The sequence below is a fragment of the Spinacia oleracea genome, chromosome 1, assembly GCF_020520425.1.
Source record: "Spinacia oleracea cultivar Varoflay chromosome 1, BTI_SOV_V1, whole genome shotgun sequence".
Lineage (NCBI taxonomy): Eukaryota > Viridiplantae > Streptophyta > Magnoliopsida > Caryophyllales > Amaranthaceae > Spinacia > Spinacia oleracea.
Window position 1 is genome coordinate 23060963 of NC_079487.1, and position 17704 is coordinate 23078666.

At 36.6% G+C, this 17704-nt stretch overlaps 1 protein-coding gene and 1 pseudogene across 1 annotated transcript; both read right to left on the reverse strand.

The window, feature by feature from the left end:
* Window positions 1-1114: 1114 nt before the first annotated feature.
* On the reverse strand, window positions 1115-3232 carry LOC110800032 (60S ribosomal protein L34-like; annotated as a pseudogene).
* Window positions 3233-3524: 292 nt separating this feature from the next.
* Window positions 3525-6648, reverse strand: LOC110777253 (phosphatidylinositol 4-kinase gamma 8-like). The gene is made up of 3 exons (XM_021981859.2): window positions 6430-6648; window positions 5801-5854; window positions 3525-5720 (listed from the first exon to the last, which is right to left on the reverse strand). The coding sequence occupies exon 3, from the start codon at window positions 5585-5587 to the stop codon at window positions 3950-3952; it is 1638 nt and encodes a 545-aa protein (XP_021837551.2). The 5' UTR covers window positions 5588-5720; window positions 5801-5854; window positions 6430-6648; the 3' UTR covers window positions 3525-3949.
* Window positions 6649-17704: the final 11056 nt, after the last annotated feature.

A 17704-nucleotide genomic window follows, 5' to 3' on the forward strand; every position in this document is an offset into this window, starting at 1 on the left:
TTAGGGTCTTGATCACAATTTTGCAACTTGCAACCCAGAATTACCCAGATTTATTAAGTAAAGATTGTTTTGGCCCTAAAGGACATGAACTGAACTCGAATTTACCCGACCCAAAATAAACTTGTTCAGCCTCGTGCAGGTCAAAAGGTGGAGTTAAACCAAATTATACTTTACCAACTAAACTAGATCGCACTGAGAATTATTACCGGGGAGTATTGGTGTACATTTCTTACTGTCATTCATAAAATTGGATAAGGGTTGGCTTTATAAGCTATGGTTTCATTTAGGCTATTTTATTTCATATTGGTTTCTACTTACGGAAATTGGAAACTGATAAGTATAGGCTTTATTGGTTAGTTATAGTTATAGAAGCTGACATTTTACTGGTAGCATACGTTTTTCTGGTGGTGGACACTGCAAAAAAAATTTAGGTTGCTCTAGAGTTTCTCATTATACACTGCCCTACTACATTGCATCAACTTACGAGGAGCCGAGAAGATGATATTTTAGTGGAATGTTTTATGTACCACTTAATATAAGAGACATCATTGAAAAGCTTCTGAATGTTGACTTTCAACTTTGTTGGTATTGCCTTGTACATTTTAAGAAGCCTTAGAATATAAACTCGTTCTGGTTTGCAAATGTGAGTAGTTTAATATTAGATGATCATCTGTTCAGCTCATTGCTGAGTGACTGAGTCAGTGAATGGCTTGGCCGAATCTGAGCTTTCATTGTTTTACGGTTATACATTAGACTTTCTGTTCACTTCCGGTTATATCCCTCAACAACATGCTTTGCCTTTATGTACCTCTGGTTATCCCTGCTTCAATAACTTCTGATGACACTAATTTAATTGAATGAGACAAGTATATTATTCACTTCTTGGTGTTGAAAAGAGTTTATGATGATATTACATTAGTAATGCAAAAAAATTACATTTTTGGTATTTTGGTGCCGGAAATTAAGTAATTCCTTTGTGATCTCATTCCTTCCCTACAATTTTATTTAGAGGACAACTCTAGCCTATTAGCTCAATATGGTAGAGCATTGTGTGACCACACACAAAGATGTAGGTTCAATTCCTACATAGGCTACATTGCTAAGATTTTGTGAATGATGTTGAAGATTTGACTTCTTTTTTTTCATCTTAGATGTATTTGACATAAAATCAAGAAAATTTTCAAGGGAACAAACACATAAAAGTAGAGTTGTCGACAAACTTTTACTAGAAACTACGCTCAAAGTATCCAACTGTAAGATACAAATCCAATTCTCAGGACACCTCACATCACATTCCCAATTCCCATGATTGGCTTTAACTCAAGCACCAAAATTTACCATTAAAATAAATGGCGTCTAATTTCAACTCTTTCCAGCCACCTTTTCCTTGGCTTTTTGGATCTCCAAAACCTTCTTCACAATCTTTTGCTCTTCAGTGCGGAATGCTCATATGATCCGCTCTCTAACAGCACTACCAGACAGAACTCCACCATAAGGACGGTTCACAATCCTTCTGTCCCTAGGCAATCTAGACCTCTTGTATTCGTTGGGTCTCAAGTGAGGAATCCCTTGGATTCTCTTGCCAATAACAGTACATTTAGGACCGCTAGCCCTCTTCTTGGTAGTCTGGTAGACTAGCTTCTCACCAGGAGTTTTGACGATGCGATGCTGGTTAGATTTAGTGGCATAGTTATGCCTTCTACGGTAAGTAAGCCTCTGCACCATTATTTCTCTGCGAGTTATCTCTCTCCTCTGGTTTTGGGGGTGAAGCGAAAGAAGGGGGAAGATTTGACATTTTAACACTAGTATAGGAGAGGTTCTTGAGTAAAATTTCAGTTGTATGACTGAATAACGATATTCCAAGAAGCCAACTTGTGAACACTGATCTATGGTTGGCAGTTAAAGTTCAAACTTGTAAAAACTCATGTACTACCAAAACTTATGTATGAGTGAACCAAAATTTATAACAAAATACTAGTAGAGTACATAATTAAAAAATATAACAAAAACGTAGCCAATGGCATAATATTGCTTCTTCTATTTCATATGCATAACAATTCTCTTACTACTAGAATACTACAACTATTAGGATAATACAATCCTAATCTATCTCTAATACTAACATTGTTAGAAAAAATAAATGAATTATATTAACTAATCCAGCTATAATTTCAACAGGCTCATCTCTAGTGAGATCGATGCAAATGGACTTTCTTTGTTTGATACATTCTCTTCATCTTTGGAGTCGGTTTTCGGCTCCATAGGTGAACGATATTCAGCACATCTACCGTACATATCGTAGAGTAATTCAAGTATAGGCATTTTACGGGAACAATCATCGATTATCTTCCTTGTATTTTGCTTTCCAATTTGTATTACCACGGAACGGAAGAAAATGATGAATTCTCTTCGGTGCCTCATGAGAGATTGGCGTATATTATCTAAACCAAAATTGTTGCACAGCTAAAGCTGTTTTTTTTAGCTCATTTGCTCGTTTTGGAAAAGCGTCAAATTGTAAAAAAGAATGAGTGATATTATGTAACATGAACACTCTTGATCGATAGCAATTTGTTCTACATACCCAGAAATTACAAATTCCAAGAGATAATATTTGGTTGAGACATTTCATCAAACAGTTTGTAGGCATTATCCAAAGACAAACCCAACCATAAACCTTTAGTCCATTCCCAGGAGTTTTACACCCAATTAATCAAGAACACCCTAATTCAAACAACCATCAATAAAAAAACAGAACTTTCAATAAAAAAAAAGGCCTATTAAACTACACTTGAGTTTTACAGCCAATTAACACCCTTATTCATTTCAAACCCAACTATTTTCAGGCTAATAAGATTAATCGAAATTACCCAAAAATAATATATGAACATTGCTAAAAGAATAAAGATCGATGTTTGTACTTACCTACGACAATTGCGTAGTAGATGATCCCGTAAAATGCCTTCGAATACCTCGAATAAGAAATCAACTTCCTCAAATCAAAATGGAATCGAAATTACCCCTAATTTGATTTCCAAATAGAACGAATTTCAGATTTCTATTTTATCAGTTTATGGTGAAGAAAAATATGGAGTATGGGATGTTTTTGAAATATGATAGAACAGGGAGCAATAATCAGAATTTTTGTGAAAGAAGAGAAATCATAGTATCTGAGACACTGAGATAGTGTGAGATAGTGTGAGATACGAAAACAAAAAAACAAAAAAAAAACAAAAAAAGTGAACGTGGGGAAGGTAATGGGGGGAATTTTCTTTTTTTATTTTAGAAAAAAAATACATTTTTATTAATAAAAGTAATCATGATCTACGGTTGTAAGGAGTCAACAAAATTTAAAGGCTGAGATTCATCTTATTGTAGTGGCTACCATTTTATGGTAGTCATTGAAAAGTCTTCCTTTAAAATGTAACATAAGGAAATGAGGGCAGACTTAATTTTATGAAATTTTTTGAGTTTCTCGCATAACTTTGTTATCTTTAATTAAGACTTACTAGTAACAGGAATGAAGAGAAACACAAAGATGAATAGTAGGAGGGAAATGATGTCAACTTATTCCTTTTCCCTCCATACCAAAAATGTTACTATTGTTTATATAAACACCAAATTGTTTTTCCATTACAAGATGTATACTTATACAGTTTCACATCATCTTTTTTTTTCTCTTTACATGTATACAAGATGACAGAGAATTGTTAAAATTATGGAAAAAAAGAGATGGGAAAAAGGCATAAGGGAAAGGATCTCAACTTGTGGCCGATCTCTTTTCCCCACAAACCTAGTTACTATATCTACATTGTAGTAATAGCTAGTATACAGACAGCTAATGATACAAACTGATAATAAGACTAGTTTTTCTAATCATACTTGTGGTGTTGATAATACTAGCTTTTCTCTAGATTAAAAAGGAAAATTAGTTGGGAATTTCTCGAAATAATCACGCTGAACCCACTCTTTGGGTTATGCCGGTGTTCTTCCGCTCCTCAAACACGTCGGGTAGAAGCTTGTCAAAAATGTCGAGGAAAAATTCCCACTCTTGTTGATCTATTTTTTTGAAAGTGATGCCCTCAATTTCATTCTTCCTGCCAGGTACTGCAAAACTAATGCTTTTAACCAAGTGTCCCACCTTGCGATTTTCAATGGTATCCACATTGTGGTGGTGATGCTCTATTAGTGAGCACAACTTGTTATCATCAGGGGAAAACTCCTTTACTTGTCTTACATATACATAATGAGGCTGTGGAGCAAGTGGTGGCTTCCCTGATTGCGTTTTCACGACCTTAAGATGGGTAGACATACATTTTGGAATGTCTTGTTCATTTTCCTCATCAAACATAAATATTGGGAAATCATTTTCTTCTCCGTCTTTTGGTTTGTTTTCTCCACAAAAAATGTCATTTGTTAACAAAGAGATAGCATCCTTTGCTCTAGCACATATGGTTTCTAACACACTCATAGTTTCCTCTCCACCATAGGAATCTCTAGTCATCATCTCACCAATGTCACCAAGGCAAAGTCCAGCAGAAGTAGCCCTCTTTAAAAAGATAGTGCACACCACTAGAACACGAATAGAAGACTCGCTAAGGCAGGGGAGTTGAGCTCGCAAAAGTTTAGCATCTTCAAATGGATTGAGATTTGATATGTAGTCGATTTCAGCATCTGAAAAAGGTATTGAAGCTTGAGGCCAATGGAGCCATTCAAAATATGGGTCATCTAACCACTCTGGTAAACAAAGCCCATGGTCTATCGGAATGAGCTCGCTGGCACCAAGAGAGTGTTTGTCTAGTTGGTACTTTTTTACTAGTATATTTCCTGAATGTCGATCGATGTTGAGGATTCTAATGTCAAGAATACCAATGCGATGAACTGAAGAGACGGAGAAACCAGAAGGGCTTAGATCCCCAGCATCAGAATCATGCTCTACAAAGCGCTGAAGAGAAGCAATTTTGTATCGTGATGATGAGATTGGTGCTAAATCATTAACATGAAAATGAACATGAGAGAACTTGACGAGTGCCGTTGGAGGAACCCCGGCAAATCCACCATGGTCAAGGAGATATGCAGCTAGCTCTCTTATGCCAGTTTCACCAATTCGAACTGAGCGTTTCAAGCCCGGTTGACCGAGCATTCTTCCCGTAAAACCCTTTGGATTGTTAAACGCTAAAGGTTCCTCATCCATGGGTTTTGCCACTGCAATAATGTCACCGTTTCTGTTATGTAGGAAGTAGGCCCCACCAAGCCCACTTGATACTAGCATTGGATCTGCACCAGAAGCTAAAGCTATGGCAACTTCCACGACAAGTGCTCGCACTTTAGAGGCCCCCTTACCACCAATGAGTTCAACCTTTTGACTCTTCTTAAACTCTTCATCAACATTATTTCTTAAGGTCAAGCAAGGAGTAGATGAACTTCGTTGGAGGCTTCCATTAAGATCAATTTGTCCCAATGAATGACCCACGTCAGTTGGGCTAGGTTCAAGGCCAGAAAAATCAAGGTTAGTAAAAGATACAAGTCTACATCTTTGGGATCGTGCTGGAGGTTTAAATCCATGATGTTGGTCAACAACTACAGCCATTTCCGAATCAACTTCAATTCAGGGAGATTGAAAAATAAGCACTTCACAAATCTTTTTATTAGACTTCTCAAAATCAGGTTGAGAATTCCTTTCAACATTTAGCTATCTCTAGAATTGTAGCCATCAGATGCTCCTGCATATTAAATTCGTATTCCGCCCAAATGAGAAGATATTTTTAAAAAAAAAAAATCTAAAAGATTAAAATTAACCAACCTATGTATTATTGTATTTGTCCCTCGCTCCTCTGTACATATCTCGTCAGAGTTTCTGCAACACATATTATTCAAATAATGAAACAATAAATTAAAATCCAAAGCAAACACAATTTCAGAATCTAAGTAAACAACTGAGAAATTTCTTTAATTACTTAAATTAAGACTTCAGGAATGCACACTAAGAAAATCTAGTAGCACCAAATAAAATATGGCATAGTAATACTATAGGTCAACTAAAAGAACATATCTTATGTATGCTTTACACATGGAGAAGTCACATATTTTATCTAACTAATATCCAATAAGATCATCCCCAGATTAATTATGAACAAAGTCACATGTCTCCATTATTAGACAAAAAAATGTATACGCTTTTAGTTACATGGAATTAAGTTCATGAAATAACTAATGTTTACAATCTCTATTTGACCCCATTCAAATAATTAAAAAAATTCTTAATTCATATTTTTTTTTAAACATTAATCATGAATTAAAGAACAACCCAATTACATCCTCGCACTAAATTTTACTTCTAGCTTGTTAGAAAAAACTCAAACATAAAATTCATCCAAAATATAACATAAATTTCAAAACATAATATTTTAGAAAATGAAGAAGAAAACAAACCCTGAACACTTGAAAAGGCATTCAGGTAGACGAAAACAGCCAAAAGGAGCGTGAGACAATCAAAATGGTTAAGGTTTGATTAGTCTTCTCAGAGGATTTATACTCCTCCTTGAAAACATGCACAAGGTGCTTCCTTCTTCCTTTTTTTCTCTCCCTTTCAAATAATCAATCCTATATCCCCCACCCCACCTCTCATCTTCTTCCAAATATTTGTTTTCTTTACTTTTTTAAGAGCAAATTCTCTCTCCTCTATTTTCTCACCCCATGTGTCCTTAACCTAATTTTCAAGCGTTGTCACCGCTAACTGTCTTTCTATTTTAAGGATTTCTTTTTCTTTTTTGGTAAGAATAATTTTGCCATTCACTCTAACACAGCAAAGATTTGTTAACTTTAGTTTTTGTATTAAGTAATTGTGTACGCAAATTTAGCAAAACGAGTTGTCCTTTTAGAAAGTATTGAAAAGGCAGCTTATTACGAGGAAATTTTTGTTTATCCAGTTGTTAATATGAATCATGTTCTAATTTTTCTTTATTTAGGTCTTACTTCGTTGTATATTCACCAATCACAATTCACCTCACATTATGAAATAAATAAGAAATCCAATTCATAAATTCAAACAATGGGACATTGTTCCGCTTTTCTATAAAGTTAAGATAGTCTCACATGTATAAACATGTAAATATAGACAGTTTGCAATTTATACATAGAGAATTCGAAGTAGATGCATATATTGTATTGGACTATTTTTTTCCCCACAATAGTAATATAACCCTATGAAAGTCTTAAAATTTAAACCGTTAGACAACAACAAAGCTTTTTTTATAATTATTTAGAGAGTTTGTTTAGTGTTACAATATATTGACAAATAAATTATTAAAACTGGAAAATTAGACAAATAAAATTTTAGTTTGTTGCAAATTCAACCAAATATATATTTCGTGTAACGTATTTGACATAATTGAAATTTTATACACCTATTGTCCATTAATAATACACCAAATTTTAGTTCTTCATTGCATATTAATCTTAATGATAGATGTGACGGGAAACTCTATCTTAGTAAGGTGGAAATCCTATATAATAATAAGAATATCGTTCTTTTTGAGAAGCCTCGTAATCTTCAATGGAGCAATTCTATATACTCCCGCCAAAAGTAACCAAATCTCTCCCAAACAACCATCACAATATTTGAAAACCAAAGAAACAAACGCCCATTAGATAATTCAACAAATATAACTAACTTAAAAAACAAATAAACAAAAAAAAATATTACCACCAAACCCCTAATCCTACGAAATGCTTTAAACCACTTTATAAAAAATAAAATAAAAACTCCTTCCACTATATTCTTCAGATTTCCTACAGTCTATCATTCATTAAGTACATCATTCTTTGCACTTTCTTCTACTCTTCTATGATTTGATCTGTTTACTTGATTTTTTTTGTTTTTTTTTTTTGCAGTCTAACAATGAAATGTGAACTCTTTAGTTGCTTTGTTTTTCATGTCCCGCTTATTTTTTTTATCAACGGAAAGTTTCCTTTTCTTCAATTTACCATTGTCGATAGTCCATTATTGTTGGAATGATACTTGAAGAAAATGACGGAGGTATTTCGATTAATTGAATTGGTTTAGTTATATTTTTATTATCATAACTTTACACCTCTTATATCAAATAGAATCATAAAAATCCAGTTTTTAGAACTCATATATGAGATACGGTGTACGTTAGCTACAATAGACATATAAGAGTCCAGTGACTTAAGCTTAAATATACACATTATACACAATGAGTCCCTCTCTTTGATGCGCGATCTTTTACTGGCCTTGCAGTCTACTATTGTCGAGTGCCGACAGTCACCAATCACCAACAACGAATCTCAACGCCAACACCAACTAACATTGTCAACCTTAAAGCACCATCAACGTTGCCCACTTGCCCTCTCCCGGTTGAGCACCATGTTACTAAGTAGTTTAATTCGGTCTTTTGTGATTTGGACATAGGAAATTAGTTTATCAAACTCTCTTACATAATTTATTTTCTTCTTTAATTATTTTTGTAAAATGTATTGCTTCATTATCCTAACACTATTTTTAGTAAACACATTTCTTAAACTTACACAGAAAAGGGACATTGCGGGAGAATGAAGATGCATTTTGACTTAAGTCATCAGATTTATTGCCTATCGTCCATCATGGTCCACCATGGTATCGTATATATATTGCTCTTTTTTGTTGTTGAATGAACTCCACTGGTCATCCTTCTTCTGTCTTAATTTCTCTACCATCCTCATTCTATATCCATGTTACAAATTTTACAATATATAACGTCTTACATACATATTTATTGTGATAGTAAAAATAAGAGTGATTGTTTTTTATTGGCAAACAAGGTTAGATATATCTCTATATATATATATACACTCAAATGAGAAGACACCTTAGAGTGAGAAGGAATCTAAACCAACCAAATCAATGGTCAAGATAAATCAGAGATTTTTTTTATTTTTACTTTTGACTTCCCATCTTCTTCTACTCAACTCCGAACTTCCATTAAACTCAATTTTCTCTCTCCTCCTAATTATTCTACCATGGAATCAATACCCTCAACCTCTTCATTTTTCTCTCTCCCCCTCCGCCCAACCTGCCACCGCATAACCACCACCACTGTAATTTCGTGAACTTACAAATTTCCTTTGATCTCCTAGCCACTTTCTCTCTCCTCAAACACTCAACCTTGGAAGCAAACAACCCTCATTTCCTCTGCCCAACCAGCCACCGCAATACCACCAACGCAATTCTGCCCAACCAGCCAACTTTCGAATTTTAATAATTGAGCTTCATTTTCTCTCTCCTCTTCAAGCATTCAACCATGGAAGTTAATATTTCACCCACTCTTATTTCTCTCTATTTTCCCGAAATAAAAATAATTAAGTGCAAAATTCATGGAACTATGGCTAATTAAATCGGGGTTACTATTAATTGAATAAAAAACCACAATTCTTAAACACATAATTGTCGTCAATTGAGCTCATTTACGGAATTTGATAAAAAAAAATATCGGAAATTTTGCTCATTTGAATTCTTGTTGCTCATTTAATTTTTTCTGCTCATTGTACGAAATGAGCAAATTGTGCGAATACGATAACAATTACAATACAAGATCACAACTAATTGAAGTTCTAGTTCTTTTAACCCAGATAATTTATTTAAAAATAATAACCAGAATATTTGAAGTACATAAATGCAAAATAGTAGTCCAGCAACAAATCTAATTTCACCACCAAAGTAACATCTAGTTTTAAAAATTAAACAAAAATCAAAAATTAATTGAGCTTGAGTTGCAATTACAACAAGTCTCAATTAAAATACAAAGTAAAAATATAGCGAATACCCAATTGAAAATCTCCGCAATTAATCATCACCGTTGTCAAACCACTGATGTTATGTTATTGATGACCTGCTGTTATATATAGATGATTGTTGATGCTCCGCGGATCGTTGTTCAGGAAGTGGAGATATAAATTTGGCCTACTATGTTTGAGAAGCATATGATAATAGGTGTGTGGTAGAAAATGAAGGACATCATTAATGAAGTAGGAAGAAAAAATAAAATGAAGAATTGCTGCCATGGAAGATGGAGCAGCTGAGGTAGAAAATGGAGGAGAGAGAAAAGGGGTGGGTGGGTGGGTTTGAAGTTTGATTCTAATTTTGTCTGTGTACTTTCTATTTTGTTGCTTGTAATTGTTGTCAGCTAAGGAGGAAACCTAGAAGAGAAGCATGTGAGTGAAAATAAGGAGTTTTCTCCTTTTTAATCTTGTCCGTGCATATATCTGTAATCTAATGGCCAATAATCTTTCCTATTATTCTCATTATAAGGATCTTATCAATGGATAACGATCCTATATATATATATATATTATATATATATATATAGAAGGCCAAACAACATATTACAACCTAGGCAGGAGAGGGAGAGTAGTAAACTCAACCCAACACAACCAAAACCAAAAGCTCAACAGGCGGAGCTGAACAGACCAACACAATCAGAGAGAGGTCAACCAGTCCTTCTCTCTAGTTTTCACTTTCTTTCTTAAAACAGAAAGAACTCTACCCTTAATAGTAGCCTGAATACAGCTGACAGTACTAGGAATAGATGGAACAACATGTTCTCATATAGCTAAGTTTCTAGCTCTCCACACCTGATACACAATACCAGCTACAACGGTATAAGTAATTTTCCTCTTAGAGGAACTCTTGCAGTATCTGTTCACCCAAAGCCAGCAACTGGAATAGGTGAAATCTAGAGTTGTGGAACCCCAACTATTGACGAATTAACTTGCAGTATTCTGTACTGAAACGACAGTGAAAGAAAGATAAGGAATGGTTTCAGAATGTTGACCACAAAGCCCACAAAGGTCATCAGTAGAAACCCCAAAATGATGAAGTCTAGCTCTAGTTTTGAGCCTATCTTGGAGAGCTAACTAGATAGTGAATATGTATTTAGGGATAGTGTATCTATTCAACACATAAGCATGCCACTTGACCCTTGGCAACTGATCACAGAGAAGCTTATAAGTGGTGCCAATAATGAAACTAGGAGCACACAACCACATAGAAGAGTAAAGTTTGTTAATGCAAGCTTGTTTAACCTTGCAGATGTATCTAATGGCCCAACTGGCAGCCATGGAGGGCATATACATCTGCCAAGATTTTCTTTTAACACAGAAATCATGTACCCACTTGACCCATAAATTTGTTAGGTTATGATACATATGACAATTCATAAATCATGCGGAAAAACCATAAAGCCAGGAAAGCATATTATTTACACATAATCATTTAGCATAGAATAGGTGCATACATGTTGTAGCGTGCCTTCCCTAGCTGCACCCGAACCGAACAAGAACAAGTCTTTAGGACTCCAAACGTCGTCCCTCCGTAGATAGTCCACAGTACGTCCGGATCCGCCTCAAGTTAGACCAACTAGAATCGCCCTTAAGGTGCTTAGGATTTTTTTCGGCTCTTATTGCAAGTGTATGGCTGATTTATATTTCAAAAACTTACCCTTTGAATACTTCAATCGTACCCATAAATTGTGACCCTAGGCACTTATTTATAGGAGTATGGAAAAGGAATTGTAATCCTACTAGGATGTGGATTTGCTAATTAGAACTTTATTAGGACTCTAAATAACAAAGCAAATCTAATAGGATTAGTATTTTAATCTTTGCACAAATCCTAATAGGATTAGGATTTCCCGCACACGCATCGTACAAGCCGTGCACTCGCGCAGGCCTTGCGGCCCACGACAGGCGCACAACCCATGTTGCTGCGCTGCGCGCGCGCGCCCTTGGCTGGGCCTGGCCTTGCGCTGGGCCTGGTCGAGGCGTGCGTTGCTGCGTGCGGCTCGCTGGGCGATGGCCTGGCTTCGTGCTGGGCCTTCGTCTAGCGGGCCTCGTCCGATGCTAATTCGTACGATACGCTTCCGATTAAATTCCCGATTCCGGAATTCATTTTCGATACGAACAATATTTAATATTTCCGATTCCGGAATTAATTTCTGTTTCGAACAAATATTTAATATTTCCATTTCCGGAATTATTTTCCGATTCCGATAATATTTCCGATTCTGACAATATTTCCGTTTCCGGCAATATTTCCGATTCCGGCAATATTTCCATTTCCGATAATATTTTCCGATACGTACCATGTTTCCGTTTCCGGCAACATCTACGACTTGGATAATATTTATATTTCCGATACGATCCATATTTCCGTTTCCGGCAATATCATCGTTTCCGGAGTATTCATTTATTGCTTGTGACGATCTCAGCTCCCACTGAAACCAAGATTCGTCGATTCCGAATATCCATAGATAGAGTATTTAATGCCATTAAATACTTGACCCGTTTACGTACTATTTGTGTGACCCTACGGGTTCAGTCAAGAGTAAGCTGTGGATTAATATCATTAATTCCACTTGAACTGAAGCGGCCTCTAGCTAGGAATTCAGCTCACTTGATCTCACTGAATTATTAACTTGTTAATTAATACTAAACCGCATTTATTAGACTTAACATAGAATGCATACTTGGACCAAGGGCATTATTTCCTTCAGTCTCCCACTTGTCCTTAGGGACAAGTGTGCATTTCCTAATTCCTTTGTCGCTTGATGCTTGCTCTTGAACATAAGGTAAGAGTTGTCTTCCTTATTATGTCCAGAGGTGTTTCTCGGTTTCAGAGTTCAACTGATCAAATTAACAGATAATCATAGCCTATGATTCATCCGAGCACGGCCATGCATTTCACAGTTTCTAGCTCTCCGAGTGGCCTTGTACAACTTTTAAGCATCTCATCCCGATTTATGGGAGGACAATCCCAATCTTGCGATCTTGAGATTAGACTTCGTTTGATAGGTGATTACCTGAGCGTTGCCTTTATAGCCTCCTTTTACGGTGCGACGGTTGGTCAACGTCAAAGCAACCAGTTCTCAAACAAGTAATCTCAAATCACTCAGGTATTGAGGATTTAGTGTCTAATAATTTTAATGAAATTTACTTATGACAGATTTTCATCTCTTACAGTAAAGTTTCATAGGTCTGTCCGATACTAGTCTTCCCAAAGTAAGTATATATGCAAATGATTATGACATTGCCATGTCCACATAGTTCAAGAAACAGAACTACTAGTCATCTTGCATTCTAGTCGTCTAACGTTTTCTATGCGTCCAATTTTATAGAAAACTCCGACTAGGGACCATTTTCAACTTTTGACATTCAAGTTCACTTGATAGACATTTCTTAGTCACAGGACTGGTCCTGACAGTCTATCTTGAATATATTGTCAAATTGAAGGGACTCATCATTTAATACTAAACCAAAATTAAATGGAATATGAAAATGCATTTCATATATGTGATAAATGTTCAACCCCAACGTTTTACAACCATGGGCCTCAAACCCATCTTTAAAACATTCCATGGAATTCAAAGCTATGCTTGATTTCCAGTGCTACAATGTGAGTGTTGCTTCTCACTTGTTGCATAGGTTTAGTTATCATGCTTTACTAATCTTAATATCCCTTTCATCGAATGTTTTCGAGATAGGATGATAAGATCTTTTGAGTTTGTTTATTATGTGATCTAGTCTTTCTTACTTAAATAGTGGTTCTACGCATTTTGCAATGAAGAACCATCAAGTCAGCAGACATGTGATCCAGCCAAGTTTAGTGAAGAACTTTTTAATGTAAACAACTCAATTTTATTGCTTCTTAGGCAATAAGTACTTCTACTTCAACTGTTTAGGTTGCTAGTGATGCTTTGTTTGGATTTACTTATCCAAGCAGTTTACAGATATGTGGAAGACTTTCCAGCTGTATCTTTGGAACATAGAAATTAATATTTTAATTTCCCACGCAACAACTCATGGTCTCCAATCCATGTTGCCATTACAAAACACGATGCTCTATAGCTCGTCCTTATCAATGGTTAACTCCAAAGGGTCTTGCTTGATCCTTTGCCAGTGTTTATGCGTGTAGCATCAATATTTAGCATATCTTTATTTCCTTGAATCAAGAACTAATCCTATGTACCTTTTCAAGTACCATAAGTTTTTCTTGATCTCAATCTAGTTGATCTTTACTTAGATCAATAGAGATTGGTATGTTAGGTTATGATACATATGACAATTCATAAATCATACGGAAAAACCATTTAGCCAGGAATACATATTATTTACACATAATCATATAGCATAGTTTAGATGCATACTCTTTGTTGCGTGCCTTCCCTAGCTGCGCTCGAACCGAACAAGAACAAGTCTTTAGGACTCCAAGTGTCGTCCCTCTGTAGATAGTCCACAGCACGTCCGGATCCACCTTAAGATTGACCAACTAGAATCGCCCTTAAGGTACTAATAATTTCGGCACTTTTAGGCAAGGTATGTGACTGAATTTTTCTCTCAAAAACTCACTTTGAATACTTGAATAATCTGTGTAAATATGTGACCCTAGGCACCTATTTATAGAGTTATGGAAAAGGTTTTGGAATCCTATTAGGATACTAATTTATTTAATTATAATCCTACTAGGACTCTAATTAAATAATCATTATCTAATAGTTTTGGGATTTAATCATATTTCGAATCCCGATTGCTTTAGGATTCCCGCACAAGCATTGCATGAGCACCGTACACCCGCGCAAGCCTTGCGGCCCACGCTAGGCGCACAACGCTCGGCCCACTGCTGTGCTCTCGCGCGCGCGCCCCAGGCCTTGGCTGGGCCTGGCCTTGCGCTGGGCCTAGTCGAGGCTTGGCATGCGATGGTGCGTGTTGGCTCGCTGGGCGATGGCCTGGCTTCGTGCTGGGCCTTCGTCTAGCGGGCTTCTTCCGATGCTAATTCGTACGATACGCTTCCGATTAAATTCCCGATTCCGGAATTCATTTCCGATACGAACAATATTTAATACGATTCCGGAATCAATTTCCGCTTCGAACAAATATTTAATATTTCCGTTTCCGGAATTATTTTCCGATTCCGATAATATTTCCGATTCTGACAATATTTCCGTTTCCGGCAATATTTCCGATTCTGGCAATATTTCCATTTCCGATAATATTTTCCGATACGTACCATGTTTCCGTTTCCGGCAACATCTACGACTTGGATAATATTTATATTTCCGATACGATCCATATTTCCGTTTCCGACAATATTATCGTTTCAGGAGTATTCATTTCTTGCCTTTGACGATCTCAGCTCCCACTGAAACCAAGATCCGTCGATTCCGAATATCCATAGATGGAGTATTTAATGCCATTAAATACTTGATCCGTTTACGTACTATTTGTGTGACCCTACGGGTTCAGTCAAGAGTAAGCTGTGGATTAATATCATTAATTCCACTTGAACTGAAGCGGCCTCTAGCTAGGCATTCAGCTCACTTGATCTCACTGAATTATTAACTTGTTAATTAACACTGAACCGCATTTATTAGACTTAACATAGAATGCATACTTGGACCAAGGGCATTATTTCCTTCAGTCTCCCACTTGTCCTTAGGGACAAGTGTGCATTTCCTAATTCCTTTGTCGCTCGATGCTTGCTCTTGAACATAAGGTAAGAGTTGTCATCCTTATTATGTCCAGAGGTGTTCCTCGGTTTCAGAGTTCAACTGATCAAATAAACAGATAATCATAGCCTATGATTCATCCGAGCACGGCCATGCATTTCACAGTTTCTAGCTCTCCGAGTGGCCTTGTACAACTTTTAAGCATCTCATCCCGATTTATGGGAGGACAATCCCAATCTTGCGATCTTGAGATTAGACTTCGTTTGATAGGTGATTACCTGAGCGTTGCCTTTATAGCCTCCTTTTGCGGTGCGACGGTTGGTCAACGTCAAAGCAACCAGTTCTCAAACAAGTAATCTCAAATCACTCAGGTATTGAGGATTTAGTGTCTAATAATTTTAAGGAAATTTACTTATGACAGATTTTCATCTCTTACAGTAAAGTTTCATAGGTCTTGTCCGATACTAGTCTTCCCAAAGTAAGTATCTATGCAAATGATTATGACATTGCCATGTCCACATAGTTCAAGAAACAGAACTACTAGTCATCTTGCATTCTAATCGTCTAACGTTTTCTATGCGTCCAATTTTATAGAAAACTCCGACCAGGGACCTTTTTCAACCTTTGACATTCAAGTTCACTTGATAGACATTTCTTAGTCACAGGACTGGTCCTGACAGTCTATCTTGAATATATCGTCAAATTGAAGGGACTCATCATTTAATAAACCACAAATTAAATGGAAAAATGAATTCTTTTCATTTATTGTGAATGATTAACCAATAATGTTTTACAAAGATTTAAACTCTAAAACTTTAAAACATTAAACAGAGACATCAAAGCCATTCTCCAATATGCTTGATTCCCATAGCTGCAGTGTGCGAGTTGTGCTTCGCCTGCGGCAGAGGTTTAGTCAATGGATCTGATATGTTGTAATCAGTTCCAATTTTGCTTATCTCGACTTCTTTTCTTTCAACGAACTCTCGTAGAAGGTGAAATCTACGAAGTACATGCTTGACTCTCTGGTGGTGTCTAGGCTCCTTTGCCTGTGCAATAGCTCCGTTATTGTCACAATACAGGGCTATTGGTCCTTTAATGGAGGGGACTACACCAAGTTCACCTATGAACTTCCTTAGCCATATAGCTTCCTTTGCTGCTTCATGTGCAGCAATGTACTCCGCTTCAGTTGTAGAATCCGCAATGGTGCTTTGTTTAGCACTTTTCCAGCTTACTGCTCCTCCGTTGAGTCAGAAGACAAACCCAGACTGTGATCTGAAATCATCCTTGTCGGTTTGGAAACTTGCGTCCGTATAGCCTTTAACAATTAATTCATCATCTCCACCATAGACCAGGAAGTCATCTTTGTGCCTTTTCAGGTACTTCAGAATATTCTTGGCAGCAGTCCAATGCGCCTCTCCTGGGTCTGACTGGTATCTGCTCGTAGCACTGAGTGCGTACGCAACATCCGGGCGTGTACATATCATAGCATACATTATTGAACCAATCAATGATGCATATGGAATCCCATTCATATCATAGCATACATCCGGGCGTGTTTTTGGGCACTAAGTCTTGCTTAGAGTCATTCCATGAGACATGGGTAGGTAGCCTCGTTTGGAGTCTGCCATCTTGAACCTATCAAGCACCTTATTGATATAAGTGCTTTGACTAAGTCCAATCATCTTTTTAGATCTATCTCTGTAAATCTTGATGCCCAATATGTACTGTGCTTCTCCTAGATCCTTCATCGAAAAACATTTCCCAAGCCAAATCTTGACAGAGTTCAACATAGGAATGTCATTTCCGATAAGTAATATGTCGTCGACATATAATACTAGGAAAGCAATTTTGCTCCCACTGACCTTCTTGTATACACAAGATTCGTCTGCGTTCTTGATGAAACCAAAGTCACTGACTGCTTCATCAAAACGTATATTCCAGCTCCTGGATGCCTGCTTCAATCCGTAGATTGACTTCTTTAGCTTGCATACCTTTTTAGCATTCTTTGGATCCTCAAAACCTTCCGGCTGTGTCATAAACACAGTTTCTGTTAAAACGCCGTTTAAGAAAACAGTTTTGACATCCATCTGCCATATTTCATAATCGTAATATGCAGCGATTGCTAACATTATCCGAATAGACTTTAGCATTGCAACTGGTGAAAAGGTTTCATCGAAATCCACACCGTGGACTTGCCTGTAACCTTT

Bases quoted from the DNA above. Each gene is read 5' to 3' on its own strand.
- LOC110777253 (XM_021981859.2), bottom strand. From the start codon at position 5,587: ATGGCTGTAGTTGTTGACCAACATCATGGATTTAAACCTCCAGCACGA.